Source organism: Labrus bergylta, chromosome 4 (genome assembly GCF_963930695.1).
Source record: "Labrus bergylta chromosome 4, fLabBer1.1, whole genome shotgun sequence".
Classification (NCBI taxonomy): Eukaryota; Metazoa; Chordata; class Actinopteri; order Labriformes; family Labridae; genus Labrus; species Labrus bergylta.
The window spans coordinates 30356606-30375167 of NC_089198.1; the positions used below are offsets into that span (position 1 = coordinate 30356606).

Here is an 18562-nt window from a genome sequence, read left to right on the forward strand (position 1 = left end):
TTAATAAAATGTTTTAGAAACATTTATTTTTTTGTATTTTTGTGTAAAACAACTGGAACAAAAATAAGAATTTGCAGACCTGAAGGTGGCGACCCCCCTAATGTCTGTACGGCCTGAACCTCCCCTTTAAAGCAGGAACAGTTTCTACAAAGGTAGAAGTTGAGGATCCTCTGAGCAGGAACCCATTTCACCTCTACTGCACGTTGAGCCTGATTAGGGATAGCAGCTTCCCCAATCACCTGATCCAACTTACCATAGGTGGTCATCAGTTGACAGCTCTGCATTTCTCTTTACTCAAGTGTCCAAGACAGACTTCAGATCTGGAGTTATGACTGCAGAGTTCATCATCCATCTTTGGCCTGCCACTTTTCTGCCACGTACACTTGTGAAGTATCCCATGGTTAATACTTGTTTTGTCCATTTAACAACAGAAAAAATTCCTGTCATTCCATGACTCAGCATTTTTGCCAACATTAGCAGTGATGTCTTCCCATGAAGTCTTAGGTTGGAGCCATCCAGGTAACTCATCTAAGGCATGCAGGGAGGCTGCTTTCTTTTAAGTTCTGTCCACTATATGAAGAGATAGGAGTCGGAGCTTATCTCTTGTTAACAGGCAACACTGGAGATGATCCTCACATATGCAAGGGAAAAAATGAGTATACCATGAAGTCAATCTTCATTTGATCTCCGTCAATGGGAAGCTCCCATTTTGTAAAAGTATAAAGACTTGTAGAAGTATGTCGGATAAAAATGTAAAAATGAGTGTGTTGGTTGAGACATGTTCAATTATTCCTTTCATGTCATTTTTCCAGCGTGAATGGAAAATGTTTTATGTTATGTTGTTATTTCTTTGGCTTTTTGAGGTCATCACCGAAGCCTCCAAAAACAAGATATGTTGTTTATCTAAAGGAAATTAAATAAAAGCAAGAGAAAGTTTTTATTTTGGTAAAGGCTGGACTCGAGGTATCCTGCATGAAACGTTTCATCTCTGTATTAACCTTTACATCACTATGATTCCAGCCTCTGTGTCATGTATCTTATTCTCATCAGGATGTCTTATCTTAAAACAGCCTGTGCAGACTGTTTGCAGGGATTTTATCTGCTTTGTTTGATATATGCCCTCCTAGTTTGACCTTGAGTTTGTATATCAATGACTTATTTCAAGAAACAGACTTCTATGTGCTGAAGAGCAGTCTGAACAGAGCATGTTAGAGCGAGCACACATACACACAGGCCACAAAGTTTGACAAATATTCTAGTGTATGTAAAGGCAGATGAATCGGTGCTTTGCGGTCGAGTCACAGGGGAATAGTGTCCACCCTGCTGGCTCCTCGCACCGCTTGCTGCTATGTTCTCACACATGGTAAGTGAGCCAGATGTGATACAAGTAGAGTTCATGCCACAAGAAGAGTCATATGCCAGTGACAGATACTCATGAACTGGGATGTTTGATGCATTTGTGGAAAGAAGAGACAAAGGAGCTGCAAAATCACAACTGAGGCTTCAAAATTCATTTTCTCATTAGTCAGCCTTATATGGCCTCACAGTACCCTAGAAATAAAAACGGAAGCCTATTTTCTGCTGTGTCTTCCTGTTAAACAGCAAACCTGCAAAAAGTAAGCCAAATGTGTCATATTTGAGTGGTCTGCTCTCATAACATCCACAAGTTTACCCTCACGTCACTTCTAGTGCGATCAGATGCCTCCTCAAATAGATCAACCCTGGAGTTCCAACTGATCCCTGTCGGCCTGCGTGTGTGCGTTTGTGTGTGTGTGTGTGTGTGTGTGTGTGTGTGTGTGTGTGTGTGTGTGTGTGTGTGTGCGTGTGTGCGTGTGTGTGTGTGTGTGTCTAACGGGGGTGCGGTAAGGGGAAGAAAGAAGGTTTGTGGAGGCGTGGTCCTGTGCGTTGCGCGTTGCTAAGCGCAAATTTGGCATATAAGCGCCAAATGAGCTGCGGACCCTTGCAGCCTGACGCGCACAGAGCGAGCTGAGGAATTCAACAGGTACATAGAGACATTTCTGAGCTCTCAGTTTTTTTTCTCTCTCTCTCTGACAGTCCCAGCGTGGATGTACTGCCTGGAAGAAAACCGAGTGCCTGCACACATTGTGTGTGATGGATGTTATTAGAGACTGTGTGGATTGGAAAGCTCTCACTCTGCATTAATTTGAAAAACGGAATATTTTTACCCGAGAGGTATTTTGATCGGTGAAGCGGAATTGAAAGGTACAATTGCATTTTTCTTTATACTCAGTAATAATTACTGTGATAAAATTAAGAATCTGTGTGCGTCCTAACTTAAAATCTATCTCCTATATTTAAATGATCCTATGATGGAGTCATTATTCTATGCACTCATTCATTAGAAGAAGTCTTTAAAGAAAACGATTTTTTTTTCTTGAATGCATTAGTAAAAGAAAACGAGTGCGATTTCATTTCATACAATTTTGTTAGTGTAATGCTGAAACTCTTCCTGCAATGCATGATAGCGCAGAGTACTTCACGCATGCGCGCTAAATCTCGTGCGCTCTAACACAACATGTGAATAGTCCGTTTACACTGGTCCTTCTGTGCGTCGTGATGCAGTGACCTGCAGATGCACTCAGACCGCTGAAAGCTGTATTAGCTTTACTGTTTGAAGGGAAGTTCCCTATAATTACTGCATTATTAAACAGAGACAGAGGACAGATTCAAGGTAACTTTGGGCTCCTATAGAGATGATGACGTGAAGAGAGAAAATGATTGTTCACTTAGGCCTATTTAAATACCAGGCGCAGAGTTCGTGTACTGTTTTTTTTTTTTTTTAAGATGGCCAATGCAAAAGCTGCATTGAAACATATTTGTGTCCTAAAATCATTAATTCTACCCTTTTATAAATATACTCCTTATATTTGATTTGTCTTTTTTTTGCAGACAACAGAAAGTAGGCCTACTCCTCATTAAGCAGCAGTACTTTCCCCGTCATGAAGAGGTCTCTTCTTTTCCCGAGCTGGGTTAGAGTGGCGAGCTTGTTCCTGTGTTTGACTCAGACGGTCCTGGCCGTGGTCCTCAACAACTCCACACAACTCGAGTCCATCCTGGACAAGTACAAGGACAAGGACGAGGAGTGGTGGAGGGCCAGGTCGAGAGGGAGGAGGGCCATCAGTGAAGGAGACATGCACCTGATCCTGAACCTGCACAACAAGCTGCGGGGTGAGGTCCACCCTCCTGCCTCCAACATGGAGTACATGGTAGGTGTTGAGGACACTTCTGTCTTTGCTGCAGATGAATCTCAATGTAATCTTAATGGGCCTGTAAGTTAAAGAAGTAGAGTCATTGATAAAATCAGAAAGAAATTATATTCTTGGAGAGTTAAAGTGATGATTTTGCATTAAACTTTTCTTAGACCCCATTGAATCAAACTTGATCAAACATAGTAAATGAAGGCTCTGTAGCCAAACGAGCCTGCAGCCTGTTATGTGTCTGTACCTTTATTGCCCGCTCAAAGGCTAAACGACTTCTTTGCCGCATCATTCTGCCTCCATCAATAAACATTGCAGACGAGGCGTTACTGGAACGTTTATTTCCTGCCTTCAACTAACTCTACATGAGTGACTGAAGTCCGATATAAATTCTGCAGTTAATCTACACATCCAAGTGTAAAGCCTCATTGACACCAAATCAAACTCCGAGCGACAAGATGCTAGCTGGGGGAGTTTACCACTGAGCTTTTTCCAAGGCTTCTTTTTTGTACAATGATGAACAAAGCGCTCTGTAGTGTCTGTAGGATCTGTGCACAATCAACGCACAAGTATGCCCTAAATCAGACTCATAGGGCTTTCACATGTTGCACCAAACCGAGTAAAACATTTCGACCCTTGAAAACTTCCGACTTTTACATGGAATGTTTCTGACATCTCTCTTGTGAATTTTCCGTTTGATCTGATGTGTGAACGCAGTAGGAAATATTCAGGAAAATTCACCGCAAACAATTGGGAGGGGTTGGTAACGTTTATGTCCTGTGACCGGTGCACGAGTAAAGACTTTATGCATGTAATTATTGAGATTTTTTTAATTCACCAGTAAGTTCGTCTCCACTCTCTTGTTGATAGGGTGATTGTGGCAAACTACAGGAAGCTTTCCATCCTGAGAACCCCCCCCCCCCCCCCAGCAAATAAGCTAACAAATACAAAATCAGCAAAAGACTCAGATAACATTATTCAGCAGGGTCGCCAGGATGACATTAACCAATAAAGCTTTAAATGACGGTTGTTTAATTTTCAATATCCTACTTCAATACTTCTAGGTTCCATGTTTTCAAGAATTCATTATTAGGTGTGGTTATCATATTATGCTACGTTATGGAGACTTTCTGCTTAGTTTATTTTTCATGATTGAAAGTGTCAAAAAACTACAGAAGGTTTAAAAAAAAAGTCTATTGTAGGAGAGGAATCAATTCAACATTCAGTTTCACTCTGTCTAAATTGCACAAGTACATTGGCAACGTTTCAGTCCTGTATTTGAGACATGTAGACTCTGTGCAGGTGTTTCCTGGCAACTTTCAGTTATTGAACACAAGAAATGACCCAATATTGAGCGCCTAGGACTTCATATTTTATTTCCGTGGTATCGAAACAGGTACTGATTTACAACTTTGATTTCTACAAGTATCGTCTCAAAGTTTAAAAGAAAGAGTAAAAAATGCAAACAAAATCTACATTATTCCTGCCCATCAAGGGTCCTTCTTCCTCTTGGGCCCTTTGTAGTCAGTCCGACTTTACGCCCCACTACTACGCCCATGCCACCAGGTCTGAGAGCTGGTGACCTTCCTGACTCTGCCAGTTTTGCTCTGTCAGCTAAAGACAGCAGAGTTGTAAAGAAAGAAAAACAGTGGGAACGACATCTGCAAGCCAAATCCCCAAACTGGCCAGCTCCAGCTCCTGCTCCTGCATGCCCGCCCTCACTGACCCTGGCTCTTATCCAGCTTTAACCCCCGCAGTGTTGTCCTCCACTCTACCTCAACCCTCCTTCCCTCCCTCCCTCCCTCTCTTCCTGCCCTGCTATCTCCTCCATTTCTCCTCCTGTAGACTCGTTTCCCCTGCTTTGCCTTCTTCATCTTCAGCCTCACAGGCTCTCCCTCAGGCTTTTCTTCACCCTTTCACTCATTCCCTTTGCCTCCTCTCTCCCCATCCATCGCAGCTCACTCAAAAACCCTAACCGGGGGGAGGGGGTTGGCTGATGTTGTCTTTTATTTGATCCTCCACACATCTCATTTTGGGTGCCACAGCAGTGAATCTATTTCAAACATGTCAGGCCTGGCTGTTTGATGTGAGGGGAGCAGTGGTGTGTTATGTACACTAATCCAGTGTTTCTTTAGCAAGGGATACTATTACTGATGATAATGATGTGGGAAGGTCGGGACTAAGTATTTGGTTTTCAGATTGCAGGATTTCGAGGCCAAAGGGGCTACACTTCATTGCAGGTCTTCATACAAAAGCCATTCAGCAAAGGCCTTTGAGCAACTGTTGTGTCTGAAATGAAAGCATTTCACTTTTTGCACAAGAAATGTAGAGAAGAAGACGAAGCACTTTCTACATTGTAGATGCATAATTTGAACTGAAAAAATGCATTTCTTTTACCTATCTGCTCGTATAGAGGTGGTCCTTTTTCTGTATTTTGGGTACTTAATGCTTTTAGGAATGCAAAAGGAGATTTGTAGATCTTTCTGTGACCTCTCTCCAAAGCCTGGCGGGCAGTCCATCTTCCTCTGTGCTGGATAATTGAGCGTGAAGAATGATAAGAACTCGGGGGACAATAATGAGCTGGCAGACATCATTAGTTTCCGCCGTAGATTGTTTTTTTAATGACAAAGCTTTGCACTGAACCTCAGTCTCATTATAACCTGTGAAAATAGTGACAGATGGGCCGTGCAGGTGGGCAAGTTCGCCTATAAGCAGGGTTGAGGTTTCAGTATGCTTCAAACTAATTTCTTTTACAAAGTCTGAACAGGTTGAAATGCAGAAGTCATTTTACATCCTTCAAGTAGTCACACTCAAGGGCCTGATAAAAACATTGCTTCTATAATGTAGAATTCTTCAGAGGTGTATATGGTGTCACACTTGTGGTGTATTCACACATGCACAAAACTTCTGAAGATTTCCTGAAATTTTTTGGACGAGGTCCATGCGTGAACACATACAGACACATTTTTTACCCTGACTTTAACTAGATTATTTTTCTGCATGCCCCCTCGTAAAAGATGAGCTGATGTGAAAACAGAGCAGGAAAATTTCCCCTTGAGCATGTGAGGTAATAATGTCTTTATCAAGCAACCATTGCCAGCCGGTGCGATCATGTTCAAGCAGCTTCTTACTCTTCATACTGTGCTCACCAATATGTTATTTTCTAGTCCCTCATTGTTACTGAGCATACAATCCAATCACACGTAGCATTGACATAAAGGCAAAAACTGTCATTATTGGCTCTGTCCCAATCAGGGGCTGCAATCTTTCAGAAGGTGCATTCGAACACTGATTAAGTCAAAGTAGCGTGTCAAAGTCTGTCCCATTCAAAGGATGGGTTGTGTGGCATTTCGCCACATCAATCATGTTGCGTATTTGGTCAGAAGACTTTCGAGATGAGCTCTTCCAGAGGCCTCCCCTCTCCTCGATCTTCATTTCCTACAGGGTATTTGAGGAATCGTGGTTGGTCGAGGAGAGAGGATGCAAAAGAAAAGCGCTGGCTGTGCGCTCAGGAGTGTTTGCATGATGCGTTTGTGCGCTGAGAAGAAAAGCGCTGCCGACCGTCCTGTCTCTATGGCAACAGTCTGTTGACAAATGCTGCTGTATGACCGACCCTGCTCCGTTACTGTTTACTGCATGTTTTATGTTTGAGATCGTTTTTTAACCCTGTCAGACATGAAGCAAAGAGGATGTGGGAACAAGACACGGCAAAACGACAGGGAATATCATACATTTGGAAAAGAGCGCCGGTGACGTCAACAGCGGCTTTCTGAAAAGTTTAAAGATTTTCGTCTTGAGTGCTCGGAAGAAAAGACACTGGGCACTGCGCTTTTTCTAAAAGGCGGCCACCTGCTGCTGCGAACGCTCTCTCCTCATTGAAAACAATTGAAAAAGCCACTGGCGCTCAGATAAAAACGCTTGGTGGACACGACGACCTATACTCCCACCAGTGTAGCTCTTTGCCTTATGCTTTCATAGTGCTGTTGATGGTCTGAAGGTTAAGGTTAGTAAAGGCAATAAAAAATAATTTAAATGTTTTCCATTCATTTATACTGCTGAGAGAACAATCTTGATCTTAAAGTTTAATATATAAAATTACCTAAATTGGAATGACAAGTATTCTAACAAAAACAACATAAAGTTGTGATCATGGAAATATTCAGTATCACATGGCAACCAGGCAGGAGGTTAGAGCAAAAAAAATCACTGCAGTGTTTATATCCGAGGCCACATCTGGATTATAGCCAAAGAAGTAAAGAGTGAAAATATCACTTTCTCAGTCAGGCCTGAACAGTAAGCAGCACCACAGTGAGTGGGCAACAGTGGGCACAGTGTGTTGGTCTTACCCAACATATGGAACTTATTATGGTGGTCAATCAGAGCAGTTACAACCCCACACTGGAGCATTATCCTATTAGTTTTGACGTGTGATAGCCATAATGCAACCAAACAGAATGCCAACAGCAGTGCACACTGCGCTTTTTCTTCTCCATCCCCAACAAAGTCAACTCCAAATTACCTTTGCTGCAAAGTTTAAATAGCTCCAACCTACAATCGTGGTCTGTTTGTTCTTCTTGGTTCAAATCAAGAGGTGTGGAAATGGGTTTAAAGGTACAAGCTGAGTTTTTACATTAGAGAAGAATCGATGCTCCCTGTTTCGCTCATGTTTCTCCCTCTGCTTGTTTTATGAGACCAACACTTACTGGAAACAAGCTATGAAACAACCACATTGGATAGTAGCACAAAGCTGTAAGTCGATGTGGTGTCGGTGATACCTCTCTGTCTCCCTCCTCTCTCATGTATGTGTCTGTGTGTAAGAGAGTGGACGTGTGTGTTTAATAGGAGAGGCCTAGTTTTGACTATACTGTGTTAAATTTGCTAGAGGAATGCCTTCAGCCACGGCGCTTAACAGCAAGGAGCGCAGGTTCATCTTTAAGGTTCACTATGCTTGGCGTATGAGAGCTTACTTTACAGATTAGTTTCAGTGATATTCATGGTCGTTTAGACTTCTTCAGGGAGGATGACGAGATATCTGAAAAAACGTAATGAGTAGCAATTACGCAACTTCGGTAAGTGGCCACTTAGCCCACTTCAATCATGAGAGCAATCCAGAGTGGAGTTACAGGTCTGCAAACATCTGTCACAGGCAAAGCTGCTCTGGAAAAAAAGCTCCCTGAGTTTAACCTGGAGCTAAAGAGAGATGTAATATGACCAAATGCTACAGCAGAGAGCAGACAGCTGGAAAAAAAACATTAGATTCTCACCTGAACCAACCTTCATTAATGCCCTCCCAAGGATAGATATATAAATCCACCAATCAATCAGTTATACTTTAAACTATGCTTTAAACTATGCATACACATACTCAGGATGGCTGCCACACCTTCAACATCTGTTTGATGTGTCACTGTAACTGCATAGAGACATGTCCGTCAAAATATCTGGGACAGATCGGTTCCATTGAAGTGGACGTTGAAACCTGAAAACTAATTGAAACACGATCTGTGTTTCGGTTCAATGGGTGGTCCTGTAAACTGGTGAAGTTTGAACAGATGCTTCTACAGCTGCGTTTGTATTTAACCATTTGTTGGCTCTCCGATTGGTTCACTACCAATCAGAGAGACCCCTCTCATAGTTGCTGGTCTACTTCCGGCTACATGATTAAAAGGTGTTCTTGGGGTTTCTGCTGACAGACTCCATATCCACATCGTAATCACAGACTTATTTTTTCTGGATGGATCTGCAGCATTTAGCAAAGATTGATATTGTTGTGATTTTTAACACATCTTGCACATCAATTTGAACTGCATATTAAAGGATATGTTGCCAACATTCAGAGGCTATTTCAGACCCCTGGTTCCAGAAATGGTCACTGATGGAGTCAAGAGATAAGTCAGTGGAGTTGAGACAGCTAGCAACTGCAGGAGGAAAGCTAATATTAGCCTCTTCACTATCATCAGACATAGATTATATTTTAAACAGTTTTTTCTAGGTCTTATTATGTTATGCTCATATAACCTACGTGCAAGTACACGTTGCATTTATTCAAAATACAAATACAAGGCGCCCAGGTGAAACAGGAAGTAAATCTCTGACCGAAGCTCTTATGAGTCAAATCACTTTAAACAAAGTATCTTTTATGTTGTTCTGTTTGTGTGTGCTCTCTCCAGGTTTGGGATTATGAGTTAGAGAGGAGTGCAGAGCACTGGGCTCATACCTGCCGATGGGAACATGGACCGAGCCACATGTTGACACAAATAGGCCAAAACCTCGGAGCTCACTGGGGCAGGTGCGTATGCACAAAGAATTAGAGGGAACTTTGTCAGCTAAACTATATTTTATATGAAGATATCGTAATTTCCAATAACAGTGATTCTTAATGCATTCAATCCATAACAATTTAAACCCTAAAATCAATATCTGTATCTTATGAAGGACTGAGCACTGTCCTTCAGTAAGTACGTACTATTTTCATGTTTCTGTTTTACTATAACACCTCTGATCATTACCATCTTTAGCAACACCAGGAAGCTTCCTTTACAACCTCACACAGCAGACAGATACAGGAAACAATCAGCTGGTGAAGCTAGTGCAGGCAGGTAGGGAAAAGAGGGCTAAAAGGAAAAAGAAAATTGATCCTACAGAACGCAGGTGGGAAAAAGTAAATGAAGCTTTAAAGAACATGGGCCCTATCGTACGCCTGGCCCAAGCATCTTGGCTTGCAGGGTAGATGTAGTTCCTATTTTTCAACAGACACAGTTTTCATATTTACACCCAGCACTCGCATTCTTTTAGAAGCAAATGGAATTGCACACGCGTTAGCGCCCAGCGGTGTGTTTTTAGGCTGCCTAAAAATTACATCGGATAAGATTGCACATATTTTTTGTTTGCATTATAATAAAATAATAAGAGTATAACAGCTTTTCTTGAATCTCAGGGACCGCCCCCCTACCTTTCATGTCCAGGCGTGGTATGATGAGGTGAGGCACTACAGCTACCCCTACTCCCAGGAGTGTAACCCACACTGCCCGTTCAGATGTTCAGGACCAGTTTGTACTCACTACACTCAGGTAAGAGCTTCATGTCTCTCTTTAAAAGGTGACTTTAGCGTCTTTATTTCCATTTTATTTTCTGATTTGATTTCCAGTTGGTGTGGGCGACAAGCAATCGCATCGGCTGTGCCATCAACGTGTGTTACAACATGAACGTGTGGGGAATGATCTGGGCCAAAGCTGTCTATCTGGTCTGCAACTACTCCCCACCGTAAGATTTGACTCATAATAAAACCCACCCTCGATATAACAGAACCAGGCTAAAGTCCTCAGGGTATAAAGCTCATAATCAGATTCTACCTTTAGTCACCACAAAGAAAATACAAAATATGAACAGAGCTCAAAGAGGAATTTCATTGAATCTACATATCAGAGGCTGTTCACAGGTCTTAGGACGTACTGCTGTTAACAGTTCTGTGACTCCACAGTGAACATTGTCAAGTTTAATTAATGTCTTAAAAGTGATGTGGCTTGAGCCAACAAAGCTTAGGGCGGGATCAGAAGTGGCACCCATATCTGCACCAAATTCCATCCATTTTTTTTGTTTCGATGATGAAACAACAAGCTTTTTGCCGTAAATCAACAGCGCAGTGAATAAAGTAAGAAACTGGGGAGAGAGTGGGTAATGACATGCAGGAAGGCAGTTGCAGGAACTGTAGTATTAAAATCCAGGCTACCCGCTGAGTGGACTATGACCTCCTTACATGGGGCGCAACATAACCGCTAGCCCAATCGAGGCCCCTCGCAAGTTGTCACTCTCAATACAACAGTTTGGCCCCACACTGCAAAATATGTAGACTGAACCTCCCCAGCACCAGATTTTGCAAGAGCAGGGCTCATGTGCTGGAAAAAAAGGAATGAATAAATATGAAACATCCGGGTTAAACTTTAAAGTAAAAAAAAATGAGTCAGCAACGGCAAATAAAGTTTTACTGCTATATGGTTTGACCTCTGATGGAAAAGTTCTGACTTATTTGTGACATTATCTTGAGATAACAACACTGTTTTCTAAACTTTAACGAATTCATTTCTTTCATGAGATCGTAAGAAATTAACTCTTCATGGATTAAACAAAATTGTTATTCCAAGATAACAAGATAATGTGAAGATCTTGAGAAAACAACTGAAATGTATCACAGTAAAACAGAGTAAAATAAAATGCTGGTATGCATTTCAGGGCTTCTGTAAAAAAAAAAAAAATTAACCTAAACGCTCTAATATTGTTTATCTTGAAAAACATTTTTTTTTTTTTTTTTTTTAACAATGACATTTTTTTCCAGGGGTAACTGGTGGGGTCATGCTCCATACAAATATGGAGCTCCTTGTTCTGCTTGTCCAGCGAGCTACGCTGGAGGCTGCCGGGACAATCTCTGCTACAAAGGTAGGTTCGGGACAGAGCTGTTGTTTTTCTGGCATCCTGTGTCTTCCTGCATTTCTTTGAACCTCACAAAAGCGTTTTTCACACATGCACCCCTGAACATTTCTAGAAAATTCTGGGTATCCGAGGAGGCCAGACGTGATGTAAAAAGAATGATGCTGAATTGACAGCGGACGAAGCAACCAAGTGTGATGCTTTGATCACAGTGCTGTGTGCAGTTCAACATATTCATGGTATCAATGAAAGAGCGGAGAAGAACATTCCGGTGAACAGAGAGGAAAATGATGCTGTCTCAATACGAGATCACACTCTCCGTGATGGTCATGAGACATAAAAGTCATCACCCCATCCACCATGTTGGTCTATGAGGAAAAGGCGTAACAACGCCATGCGAGTTTTATGACAGTGCAATTGCACCCAGAAACCTCCAGTGGGCACCAAAGCGCACCAAACTGAATTCCTGCACATTGTGGCTTTAAGTGGGGGTGAATAAATTGGACCATTTGCGTTGACACATACAGCTCAAATTTCTGGAAATGTTCACAAGTTTTATATATGTATAAAAACACTTAAACATGATTTTAGGTCTTAATAGTGTCAACTCATTAAACTATTTTATAAGCCCAGTGTCGTTTTTCTGTTTCTACATTTGCATATTAATCTACAGGCGTAATCCCCGCCTTGTTTAAACATAAAACAAGCAGCTTGTAAATAGACACACTGACAAACTGGTATCCATGTTTTCAGACGGGGGCGTTGAAAGGCGCCCAGCTCCTGAGACCGAGGAGACGAACTTCATCGAACCAGAGCCTGAACCAGTGAGGGACAGGGAGCCTGAACCCCGGGCTCAGACACCAGACCCCTCCCCCAATGAAAACCTAGACAGAAACAGGATGGTCAGCACAGAACAGATGTGTAAGCACTGCTTTCATAATATTTCATGTCTCTGAATGGTGGGGTCGTGAGAGTTCACATTATAAGTACTGTGTTTGTTATTTTAGGCCAACAGGTGGAGTGTGAGACTAAGCTGAGAGATCAGTGCAAGGGAACCACCTGTAACAGGTAAACTTTGCGGATTGTGGTTCTTTATTTAAACTCTAGGAAACGTTTAATGTACCAGGATGAGTGGGAAGCTTTTGTTCATTTTTTGTTTCTGTCCATAGATACGAGTGTCCACCCGGCTGCTTGGACAGCCCTGGAAAAGTAGTCGGGACCGGATATTACGACATGGTATTGTGACTCTTTAATAATGAATAGGGCTGGGAATCTTTGGGTGTCTCAATTTGATTCATGGGTTTACGATTCAATTCAGAATCGATTTCTGATTCAAAACGATTCTGGATTTATTGATCCAGGGATTCAAAGTCTATTTATGAATGAGTACATACTTCAGGATCTACTCCAGTCATCTGTGAGACTGGCTGAATTTCTTGTTGCTCTCTTTGGCATTCTACTGAGTTAAAGAGCTAGCTAGATTTTTGGAAGTTATGAATCGATTTTAAATCTTAGAAGAGAAGAATCTTGATTTTTACATAAAACGATTTATTTCCCCCTCTAATAATGAGCATTTTCATTTTTAGAGAAATGTTAATGCTCGCACACCCAGAGGTTCTGTTTGTCAATAGGCAAGGCAGGCAACTGCTTTGGGACCCAGGACAGTGCACCAACGGCTGACAAACGTTAAACCACAGCATTGCCTCAAAATTAGCAAATTTTGCAATGACAGCAGGGGGGCCCCATCTTACAGCACTCACTCTGAGCATCGCATACATTACTGCTGTGAAAACTAAAATGTGTCAATGAAGGAAAATTAAGATGATTCATCTGTCTTAGAGTAAAAAGAAAGAGGAAAATAATGATTAACGCTGGTTGGAGGTTGTCGCAATGAATTTTTGCCTAGGGCCCCAACAGACCCTAGAATCACCACTGCACTCACAAGAAGCTGCTTTAATGAGAATTATCACCACTTGCAGCATTTTGGGCCCTAGCCCTTCAATGCTGCCTCTCAGTTGATGGTTCTATAGTGTATTTGGATGTATTTTTCCATTTGCTGTGGGTTCAATGTTTACATGACATTACATTTTTCTCTAGACTTGTGTCACACATTGCTGTTATATTTTTTAAATGAAGGGCGCGGGCCTGAAACGTTACATGTGGTCATAATTTTCCATTAATTATTTATTAGAGCAGCTTCTCCTATGTGCAGACTACTTCCTCTGTCTTTGGATTTGTTTTTTTTGTCCAGCACCCAGTCCTCAACTATTCAGATGTGCTTGCTGTTTGATATTTTTAGATAAATATTTGTAGCCATAGAAACTTCATGTCTCATTTAAGCTACACTCTGCCTTAAATGAGCATCTAGTGTTTGTCTCTTACTGCAGCAATCCAGCGTGTGTGCAGCTGCTTTACACTCGGGTGTTATTGACAATGATGGAGGGTGGCTGGATGTGACCAGACTGGGCAGAAAACAACAATTCACCAAGTCATACAAGAATGGTATTCAGTCACTTGGGTATGAATCAGGCTCTGTTTTAAAGTTTGTTTCATTATAACGGTCTATGAGTATTACTCTAACTCCTTTTTTGGGGGGTTGTTCTGCTACTGATGCACAGACCTCAACTTTATACATTTTTCTTTCACCTCACAGGAAAAACAGAAGCGCAAATTCCTTCAAAGTAGAAACAGTACCTGGTAAGTGACATCTAGTGGTTTTCCCACTGTGCATAAAGATACAGCATCATGTTGTCTGCATACAGAAAAAACTAAAGGTACATTTTCTCTCCCAGTAAAGGCAGTACTGTGTGATACCACCGTTGCAACGTTCTGCCCCTTCAAGAAACCTGTACGACATTGTCCCAGGTGAGGTTCAGTCACCACAAAATGTATGAGCCACAGATTGTACAGGAAATGTATGACAACCATTTGTCTCTGTGATCTTCTAAAATAGGTTACGATATATACCTACCGATGGCTATCTAGCTAACCTTTCATAAACATCATTGATGTGAGACTATCTTTAAGATATTTTTATATGTGATGTGAATATCTTAAGTTATATTTCTAAAAAAAAAATAACATGTTCTTTATCTCTGCTTTGATAGTTTTAACTTTTACATTCAAATCTTAAAAAGAAACATTATTCAAAAATGATAGTTTGCCAGAAGATGCTGGTTTAAAAAAAATTACTATTATAGAGCAGGACTGCCCTCGGCCAAAGTGGGGAATTTTCTGTGACTTACGTCCATCAGCTGGGTAACGTGAATTGGATGCCTGATGTTAATTAATTGGCAAATCAAAACGATCAAAACAAAAGTGGAATAGTTACAGAATTACAGAGCAAACAGCTCAGTCAAAGTGCGGGAAACGCTGGATGTCAATTACCTAAGTAATATTTCTCATACTGCAGACAACTGCCTGATGTGAAAAAAAAACACTTCCGCAAATATGAGGCCTATATAGATGATGAGGCCCTACCAGACATGGGAGTAGGTCACACATGTACAAGTCACAAGCAAGTCTCATGTCTCAACCTTCAAGTCTCAAGCAAGTCACAAGTCACTGCAGTGAGAATCAAGCAAGTCAAGTCAAGTCAAGTCAAGTCAAGTCAAGTCATACAAAATTCCCAGTTTCCACATTAAATCAGTTAAGACAGCGGTCATCTTCAAGTTGTTTTTATTAATATTAGTTTAATAATGTGGTACACCTGATACCTTTCTGTTTCTTGTACTACAATTAGCTGTAGCTTTAAGTGAGATGTGTTTTTTTCTCTCAGGCTTTATTGTCCCAGGAACTGCTTACGGGACAGTCGAGCTCGAGTCATTGGGACAAACTACTTCTCAGATGTGAGTTCTAACATCGATGTTGTTGTTTTTTTTTTTTTTACAAAGACATTTGACCTTACGTACGTGGGGCGTACAACCTAAACGCTAAGTCAATCGGCGCCATCGTCTTACAAATTTTTCTATGACTGGTTTGATGCAACACTTTATAGAAAAAAATATTTGAATATCTATTTTTCCCCCTCCAGAAATCCAGTATCTGTCGAGCAGCCATTCATGCAGGAGTGATCCAGACTGAGTCAGGAGGGTACCTTGATGTGATGCCTGTGGACAAAAGGAGGCAGTACATCGGCAGTCACCAGAACGGCATCACCTCAGACAGGTATGGTTAAGAAAATGAGATATTAATGAAAGTGATTGTATCTATGGACAGATTAATTAAAAATGCATGTTTAAAAAATCTTGCCAGGCTGTTATTTTCAGTGTTTTCAGTCAGTATGATGAGGTCATCTCCACGCACATAACGTAATCTGCTCCGTCTCTTCCAGCCTGCTGAACCCGACAGCTGGAAAAGCCTTCAGAGTGTTTGCCGTCATCTGAAAAAGCCACTTTTAAAGGACACAGAACTGTCAGACATGGCTTCTTCACATCCAACAAACCTACTCATTATCATCTCACAACCTGTAATGACCTTTACTGCTACAATAAAATATCCCACGTTCAACCTTGAAAAAGACACTTTAAGTGTAACATGACTTCACTCTGGCCCGCCCCTCCAAGTCTGGTCATAGTTTAATGAGAGTCTAATATTAGCAAAGGATGACTGGTGAATTATGCTGTTGGATATGTGTTGGCTTACGTCTTTTTTAAATATCCAGAGCTGACCGTAATATTTACTTTGGACCTCTAGGCATCTTTCACTGACATTATGTCATGACATCATGCTTTTTAATTCTAAAAAGTATACTATGCAACTTTCAGAGTAGATATCCAGTATACGTCACCTTTTTAGCATCAGTCTCTCAAATAAAAACAAACCTCACCCCATCCTCCTCCTCCTCTCACCCCTCCCTCAGAGTTCTGACCGAGTGCAGGACTGATCTCCATTCAGAGTTCAGTTTCTTACGTCTTTGAAATATTTCACACCAAACAAGACATTTTCTTCGTTCTCCTTGAAAAGTACTCTTGCGACGAAGCTCCGCCATTTTGCCTCTTCACACAGCGTCCCTGAGTGGGCGGGGCTGGCTGTCTTCCTCAAGGGTGGTGGCAGGGCTTGACGTTAGAGGGAGGGGTTCACGTCTAAAAACATGTATACAATTGTCAGTGTGAACCATGGACTGTGTATACTGGTGGACAGCGTCTCTCAGCCTCCCTCGACCGTTGACATATTTGTGCAGTAGGGATCGACTGAAAGAGCAGCAGTATTGACATTTCCGCTAATAAAAAAATAACGTTTAACTCACTGATAAAAGGGCATAAATCCCTCAGGTGGGCGGAGTTTATGACCTATACTGCAGCCAGGCAGCAGGGGGAGCTCTAAATATTAAGGCTTCACTCTAAGCAGGTCTATACAGTCTATGGTGTGAACACAGAGTTGACAACAACAAATCCAGAGGGTGTTTGACTTTTTATTTTTCATTACTCTGATTTTTTTTTTTACATCTGTTATATTTAAGTTTGAAATGTAGCATACTATACCTTTAAGATCAGATCAGATCGGCCCCTCTTCACCACTCTACGGAGGACCAAACTACAGCTCACTTTGAATGCAATCTGTTTTTGTTTTTTTTATAGTGGATAAGCTCAAGAACAGGTGTTAAATATTAACTAGAAAGAATTTCAAATTTGGCATTTTGAAGATAGACCTAATTATCTCTAACTTTGTTTCAGTGGTGAATAAAAGATACGTCACATGAGGAGGAAACTGTTTTTTAACTTCCTGTTCAGCCTGGTCTCGGCCTTCATACATCCTTTCTCTTCTCGCAGTGGTAACACACAGTACAGCGGGAATGCTCGCAGTAAAAACCATGTTGTATATTTGTACATAAAAGTGTAAATAATATTGAACACTATGCTATGAGAAGTTTGCTTCCGTTACCTTTTTCCTTTAACACTTTCAACACTTCAAAGAAGTGGATGCTTAAATTCATTCTGCATGCAAAACTTATATTTATCACTCAAGTGTTTATTTTTTTGTGAAGGTCAAATGACACCATCATTTCAAAGTATTCATGTGCTGTAAATATTGTGTCTGTAACATAGTTACATCAATTCCAAGCTTTTGTTAAAAGATTTCTATAAATGGACCCTGGCTGGCCAGGAATGTGCGGGAGACTGACAATTAAAATATTCTGAGGAAAAAGTAACGACCTTGTGACTGTGTATGTTTCATTACTGTCTAAAGCGTGTGTGTCAGAAAATCAATGAAATATGTTCTCCTGCTTTAAATAAATGAAGAAAAATAGAAAATACATAAATCCTATAAAACCACATGTTACAGGTTGGACTTTGCTGCTCAGTTTTCATGATATATCACATCACACTAGTTTTCAGCTGCATTTTAGTAGCTGCACTATTTTAATATCAGCCCTGACCTGGTCCAGGTAGCCTGAAGAATCTGGGCTTTAGCATGTCAACATCATCTCAATTTCAGCTTGGGATCAAACATTCAAGCGAAACGTCTTTCTAGAAAGCTGTGGGTGCTTCCAGGAACTGCAGGGAACACAGAGGAGGAGAAAAAAAAAAGACTGCTGCTTTCAGGTCCAAGAAGCAGATCTTATCAACCAGTGTGCGTTGCATGTTCCAAGTTAAGGGCAAAAAAAAGGTGTCAGTTATGTTTAAACTATGGATGTCAGAGTTTTCCAACCTGAAATAACACTACTCAAATCAGGAGTGCTGATGCTGGATTTGAATAGGGTCAAAACATTTTCTTCCTCACAATAATATAAGTCTTAAAAATGTCTGGACATTAGTTTCACCAGCTCGTCCCACACAGTTAGTTGATCTTCTAGGGATGCTACTATTAGTTTATATCCAGAAATCTTTTACCCAACTTTTTATTTTCAAGCAACCTCTCAGTGCACAGAGTTAGCCGATGTTCAAGTGCTCACCCACTCGCTGTGCCAGCTGCCGCAC

The 18562-nt window shown here is 41.2% G+C and overlaps 1 protein-coding gene across 1 annotated transcript; it reads left to right on the forward strand.

The window, feature by feature from the left end:
• The first annotated feature begins 1934 nt into the window (after nt 1-1934).
• Nucleotides 1935-17801, forward strand: LOC109981295 (cysteine-rich secretory protein LCCL domain-containing 1-like). Its single transcript, XM_020630015.3, has 15 exons — nt 1935-2223; nt 2911-3227; nt 9389-9507; nt 10156-10288; nt 10366-10481; nt 11551-11651; nt 12396-12563; nt 12650-12710; nt 12812-12878; nt 14030-14160; nt 14296-14339; nt 14435-14507; nt 15421-15490; nt 15676-15809; nt 15976-17801. Exons 2-15 carry the CDS (start codon nt 2961-2963, stop codon nt 16025-16027), a joined length of 1536 nt encoding a protein of 511 aa, XP_020485671.1. The 5' UTR covers nt 1935-2223; nt 2911-2960; the 3' UTR covers nt 16028-17801.
• Nucleotides 17802-18562: the final 761 nt, after the last annotated feature.